Source organism: Pomacea canaliculata, linkage group LG7, assembly GCF_003073045.1.
Source record: "Pomacea canaliculata isolate SZHN2017 linkage group LG7, ASM307304v1, whole genome shotgun sequence".
Lineage (NCBI taxonomy): Eukaryota > Metazoa > Mollusca > Gastropoda > Architaenioglossa > Ampullariidae > Pomacea > Pomacea canaliculata.
Window position 1 is genome coordinate 28,332,326 of NC_037596.1, and position 7,326 is coordinate 28,339,651.

A 7,326-nucleotide genomic window follows, 5' to 3' on the forward strand; every position below is an offset into this window, starting at 1 on the left:
TTAATAATTATTGTTATGTTTGTAATTATGAACAGTCAAGTTGAAAGTTTAAAAACAATGTTCCAATCTCCTCCAATAACATATTTTCTACTCCTATCTGTTTAATCATATTCTTCTAACTGAGAGTAGAATTTTGGGTCGTCTTTATTTTGGCCCATAAACACTACCAATTAAAAACTCTTTCTCTAATGTTTTTATCACTGCCATCACAATAATTTCCTCCATTATCTTATAAACTTTTTTAATTGAAAATTCAAAGTTATTATTAATATAGAATTGCTACCCCCCTGGAGGAAGAAGTATATGATGCGAATTATGCAGGAGTGACCCCATTCTGCGGCAATCATTTTTTCCTGTTTATGTTCGAAATGTGTGTCCTGTAACAGGTAGATTGAATAAGACTTATTCCGTAAGTAATGAAAACACATCTCTCCTTTTTCGCATATCCCTAGTCCCTGACAATTCATTGATGCAAAAAGTAAGTTGTAAGTCCGTACTCATATTGGAATGAATAAAAGGTACAATTAGCAGCAGCTAAAACCAATAGGTACTTAAACCAATATAAGCTCCCTTTTTGTACTTTTTGCTCTGCCTCTACTAACTGTTTCTGCAAACCTGCTCTAAAATTCATATTATAATTAGAAGGTATGAAATAATACAGTGTACAGCAGTGGCTAAATATATTTACCAAAAATGACAGCATATAGTGCAACAAGAATGAAATATGAATATTAGTGAGTAAACTTATATTAAAAAAGCATACCCATAAATGTGGGGCAAGCCCAGGCACGACAAAAAACCAGCTTGACAAGAACTCAGACAAAAAGCACAAAAAACATAGCAAAAATATGAAAAAAAATAAACAAACAGCACAAAGGAAAGGTAAGGAAGGTGACATAAAATAGTCACCATATTTTGCCCTGGTGATGATCTTATGTTTTTATGTTTTTGGACCCTTATTCAGACCCCACTCCCCTATTATATATAAAAAAAAAAAAAAATTCACCCACTAGTAGCTGTTTTAAACAATATTACATCAGAAAAAAAAAACAAAAAACAAAAACAACTACCGCATACATCAATATACATATCCCAACAAACATATTCCTGACCATTTACACAAATTTTCCTCCACCTTAACCTACCCTATGACCATCTTCACGGATATAAATTTCAAATAGGGGAAGGAAAAACCTGTCTACTTACAAACACTTTCAAGTAGGTGCAGCTATAACTCACCCACATATATTATCTTCCGGGATATAAATTTCAAACAGGGGAAGGAGAAATATGTCCACTCACAAACACTTTCAGGTAGGTAGATTATCCAGATTACGAGAAGACATAAGGGAGGTCACTGATAAGATATTTCTTGTGTAATGTTTTTCCCTGTTGTGTTTGGCTGCTCGGTGTCCTGCCCCTGCGCTGGGCTAAACACACTTGCCCCCGGATCTAGAGATGGCGTCTTAGTTACTGAAGGTGTGGAATGAGTAGTGGGGTCAAAAGTGGAAAAAGCAGTCCCAAGATGCCCCTCTCTTCCGTGTGCAGGTTGCTGATGATGAGGTTTTTCTCACTCTGTTGTGTTGCTGTCTTGTCGTCCGTTCCCGATTCTGTTGGAATTTCCTTTCGCTCCCTTCCCGTTGTTGTCGAACTATTTCGTCGTGGCTCATTCCTATCAGCATTTTGTCGATATAACTGACATCACACACCTTTTACCTCCCGCACAGACAGATTCAATAATTTCACAAATAGTTTTGCCGCCAGCCGTCGACCATGCGTCTAGGAACACCTTCATGCTGCTTTAGGCGATTTTAGTCTTTGGACATTTAAATGTGTAAGGTCTTCTGTGACAGACATACCTGACCCTTGAGTCGACTTCTTGCTTTCAGCACTCGGTCTCTGTCTTTACGGGAAATGAACTTCACAATCACTGGTCTTGGTCTCGGTCTGTCTTTTTATTTTCCCTACTCTGTGTAACACTGAAGATTTTATGAGTGTCGATGTCCGACAGACCAAGTCCTGACTGAACAACCTGAAGCACTTTCTTTTCACACTCCTCCGCTGTTTCATATCTATTGTCGTCCTGAATTCCATGAATTCTTACTGACTCTCTGCGAGAGTATTGTTCTAGAAGATTAACTCTTCTTTACGCTGATCCGAGTGAACTGTTAGTTTGCAAATTTCTTCTTTTAATTCCTCTGTTTGTTTTTGCAGAGCTGCGACTGTAGCTTTTAACACACTTCATTTTTCCTTTTTGACATCGAAAACTGCGCTTGTTAGCAGCTCTACTTGTCGTCAATCTGTTTTGCCAGTGACCGATGGCACTCCTCTAACTGTTGTTTCATCTTTTCCGTTGTTTGTTGTAGATTTTTCCAGTTTTTTGGAAAATTTGGTTGTTGGTTGTTTCCGAGACTGTAGAGGAGAAGGTTTGAGTTAGGAGAGTCTGTCTCTCGCGTGATTGGGATGGTCTACTTTTCTTTTTACGCTTCCACTCTCTCCTTCTGACGACTGTCCCTTGATTTCCTATCTCTTCCATTCTTCTGAGGCGTGCTGAGAGAACTTTCTTCGGCACTTGATTCTTGTTTCCTTTTCGTGTCCTTTTTCGAAGCCATTGCTTAACTTTCTTAGGAGACAGAAAGGAAGAACAACACAGCACCGAGAATCACTTCTGCAAACACAGGCCACACTATCGTCCAACACAAACTTCTTCGTTGATCACAGGTCAGCGCAGTTGTATCCTCGCATGTTGCACGGATCTCGAACCTTCACACCGCAAATATCTCTCGAATCACATATTTTTTAATAAAAAAACAAGTCTGAAGCGAGGTTATAACACATATATATCCATCAGTGCACTATCCTTTGTCATTTATAGGTTGCACATTCATTTAGGGTCCAAAAAAACACATTTTTTATCGGACGAAGTCACGCACACGTCCTTCCTCCGGTATGACCATCGCTCACCCCCTAAAAATGTAATAATTCATCAGCCGTAGTTTTCGAGGACCATAAATGTCAGGTAGGAAGATCTTTTAGGCAGCAGACCGGAGAGGGAGAAAAAGTGCCTGTTTGTTCAAACCTCTTTAGTTTCATCTAAAAAGTAGAAAAGAAATCTATGGTACTTCTTAAACACATTTTTACGTAAAACGTACATCATGACTTACCAAGTAAAACGTAAACAACACAAACAACAATGTCTAACATATTTTCAACACACAACCTTTTCTAGACAGCTTGGTCGACTTAAGAAGGTTCAGTGCGCTACAACGGGGGGTTTCCGATCTCAATAAGGCTGGAATGGAAGCAACAATTACATTGTCTCTCTAAAACTCTAGCCAATAGAGTATTATAAACAGCAAATGATATAATAACTGTAAACATATAGGTTATTTTTTACTTCACGTTTTACTTGTTTATTCGCGCAACAACGCAGGTACCATGATATGTGTAACAAAGTGAGATGATACTGAGGAATGTTAGTAGTGTTGAATGACACACATTAATAATGTAATGTACCGAGTGTCAACAAACATAAAAGAGCTCAACGTCAACATCACATCTTTAGATAAATAAGAATTCCTTTTTTGCTTTTTAGAAAATAATTTAATTGCTACTTTTCTCTGTCTTCTTAGTCATGACGTGGACGGCTTACAGTTCACACATGTGTTGCTCGATCACTTTTCAACCTTAAGAATAAAATGAGAGAGGACTTTTTTTTCGTGGCGGAAAGCCTAATCCCTATTCATCTTGTTGTCGAGAGGCAGAGTATAAATGTTGCCCTGCAATGCTCATTAGACACACCAGTTCTCGAGCAAGCTACATTCTGCTGTTCTTTATCTAACACAAGTGGTAAGTTTAAATTATTTTGTATTTAACACTTTAAGGGGAGCGTATAATATATTTTACTAACAAGTAAGATGACGTACCAAAGGGTGACACTAGTCACCTTGTTTAAACCTTATACAGTTAATCATAAGAGTCAAATAGTTTTACATTTAACCAATATATATCTATATGTGCACATATAATATATATATATGTAATGAGTGTATGAGTGTGTGTGTGTCAATGAGTGTCGGAATGTAAACTATTCACAGTCAAAGGTTATGCACTCTAATAACCCATTAATTGTTTGGAAATGTTATAAATAATGTAAGCTTTTTAAAGAGATTTAAACTTCAAGGAATACCAACTACTAAAAACATTTTAGATAATATGTTATGCCCCTTTCGTACTTTGACAGATCCCAACGAGATTATTAAGCCTGTTTCATCATGAAGATCATTTCCCTTTGTCTTTTTGTTGCTGTTGTTCTTGGGTAAGTGTGAATTTTCTAAACGTAACAATACTTGTATTTACTTACACTATTGCATGCTTCAAGACAGGTGATTAATGCGATTTGATAATTTGTAAAGTAAAATGTCATGCAGAAATAATTTTTATGAGTAGCCAATGGCAACGTAAAGGAAAAGATCTCGGTTATTAATTATCCACTGCAAATTTAAACCAATGTTGTACATCATGTAGTTTAGCAGTGGCTTTTACATTTGGCGCTAAACCACACACTTTTCAAACTTCTACTAGTGCCATTACTAGGATTATGGTTGACATAGTATGTCCAGAAGCTTTAGTAATGTCTTCACACAGAGACGACACGACATTGTGATACTTTCAGGCGGAAGAGCACTCATGAAGAAACCTTCAGAGCCCTCGATCTTAATGGTGACGGCGTTGTGGTGTATCAGGAATTGTTGAGTAGTTTCCTTGAGAAAGACATTGACGGTAATATTTCTATTTGTGTTATTGTGCTTATATATATAATAGTCTTCTTCATTCTAACCATTCTTAGGAATAAGATTGTACCTGAGAAATCCCGTTACTTTGTTTAGGTAAGACATGAACTTGTCAATACAGGTAACACCCAACATGGCACTTAGGATAAAAGTGACAATTTAACCGCATCGTACTCACAAGCATCCATTTTTGTTTATCGGAGCAGAGTTCAGTCTCACACATCGTGGTAAAATGTCGGAAAAACACATTCTCCTCAGCAATGATGATAAAAGAGTAATAAAGAAGACATCCCCTTGGTGCCAGGTTGTCGCCTCTACATGAATGTTGAAAAGAGAGAAAACTGCACACAGTGAGCGTGCCACAGGTGTAAACAACACGGTCTCCTGAGTAATAATAATAGGGAGAATTAGCAAACAACGACAGCTTTGAGAAAAACAACAACGACCTGTCGATCAGATTTGCCGACTTTTCCCTTCTCTCTTTCTTATTTTTACCTTGTTAACATGTTTCTTAAATGTCACTTCTGTCCTCCTAAGATATCCCTTTTCGCGATGTAGACATTATTTGCAAGAGGAGAGCACCTCTGGTTTCTTGAACTCCTACCTCTACCTTTATAGTTTTTTATTCTAATGTCACAGTACACCCGTCCGTCACTCCATAACTGTAGTTGTTATATCTCTTTTTATTACTACAAACGGCTAGGATTATACAAAGAAAAAATAAAATAACCGAATAATAAATTGCTTTGAAATGAGTGCAATTTCTGCCCATTCCATCACTATTTGATTACCAGTTAGTAATACATTTTTAGATTCTATCTTGATTCATTATTTTTTTGAAATACGGTAAATAAACTAGAATTCAGGGTAACAAAAAATAGTATGATGCTTCATGAAAGTAGGTAAACAAACAATATTTACTATTATGCTAGAGAACAAACAAAGTATGCAATTCTTTATGTGTGAGTGTGTGTGTTCGTGATGGAGCGCGTAAAACCGAATATCCGGTCTGTCAAGTACAATAAATTTCCATTCGATTTAACGATTGGTTTATTTAACATACTTTGTTACAAGATAACAACTTATACACAATTTTAATTAATTTTAATTTATATAACAGAGCATATAACATATATATATATAAGCCATGTGGATGAATCTACTTCAATCTTGGCAGTTTGCAAAATATACTGTTTAGCTTTCTTTAGATAAGTTTTTTTTTTTAAGTTACTAAATTTATTTTACTATTTGACGTTTCATTACAGACTATTGATTGTGAGTAATATTACAAAATGGTCGGCGGAGTTCGGATTCTAGTGTAGAACATTTGCATGTAGGACAGTGATTAAAGGCTAATGAAATATTTTCTTTGTGCACATCCCCTTTGCAGGTGATAGACTAGTCTCTCTTGAAGAGTTCGCTGCTAAATCATTCGTCGGGTCCATCCCTATTTTTGTCGAGTGTACCTTCAACTACTATGACAAAATGGATGGCAAGAAGGACGGTATAATGGAAGAAATATCTCCTAATATTACCTACAGCATCCTCGATCCTGACAGTGAGTGTGGTTATTTTCAAACTACATGAAAACATTTATAAAAGCGCCAAACTATTTTTAAAAGTTAAAATACGGTAACTACCTTCAGTACTTTGACTAATTTATAATTTATCTTTAATTGTCTTTTGACTTACACCGAAGACCATACTGTTAAATTGCCTTTATGTATTAATTTATTTATTTCCAGATGATGGGGAAATCACTTTCGAGGATTTTGAAATAAATGTTGGACAAGTAAGACAAGTATATAGATTGATTGCTAAAAAAAGCAAAGGCATGTTTAGTGGGGTTGTATGCAGAAATGTCAATGATAGGCATGTCACTAAACACATACATTAGAAACACTTTTTAACCTTGTTTATTATTATTCAATATTCATTAATAATGATTCATTGGTTCTTCCAGAACTTATTTCCATTGGTGTATACAACACATTTACTACAAATGGCATTGTGACCTGTTAAACAATGCTTAAAGTTACTTATATGATACTAGAATATATATATATGTTTATGCAACAAGTAATAGTAATCATGTTTAACCATACTTTTTATATTTTGGTGTTGGCAGATTGAAAATGGCATCATAGCAGAAATGATGGCATTATTAGAACAAGGTAGTTACTGATGAAAACCATACAAACAAGAGGCTACAAAAAAGGTAAAATGTTTTTACAGAAACAACAGATATTTGTTGTTGTGCAGTTTGTATATGTCAGAATAGATTGTGTGATACTTGTACTAATAGTTTGATATGTATGTCATCGGTGTGATACTGTGAAATTGCAATGGTTTTTCGCTATAGTAAAGGCGTAATAGTTTTAGTTAAAATATTTAAAGTGATTTTCAGAAGTATTACAAGTTGCCTCCTATCCCCGTGCGGACTATTACATAAGTAATCGCAATCTTGATATATAACGAGTAACAAACTGGAATGTTGACAGATGTGGATGATGTTCCTAAAGCAGTGCTGGCC

General features: G+C 35.8%; 1 protein-coding gene across 1 annotated transcript in view; it reads left to right on the forward strand.

The window, feature by feature from the left end:
• LOC112568735 overlaps positions 1 to 7,326 on the forward strand; it is a 45,595-nt gene extending 38,269 nt beyond the window's left edge. The window contains exons 6-7 of the mRNA XM_025246201.1: positions 6,922 to 7,011; positions 7,295 to 7,326. Of these exons, the coding sequence (XP_025101986.1) occupies positions 6,922 to 6,978 (57 nt within the window). The 3' untranslated portion in view covers positions 6,979 to 7,011; positions 7,295 to 7,326. The remainder of the gene's footprint in view (positions 1 to 6,921; positions 7,012 to 7,294) is intronic.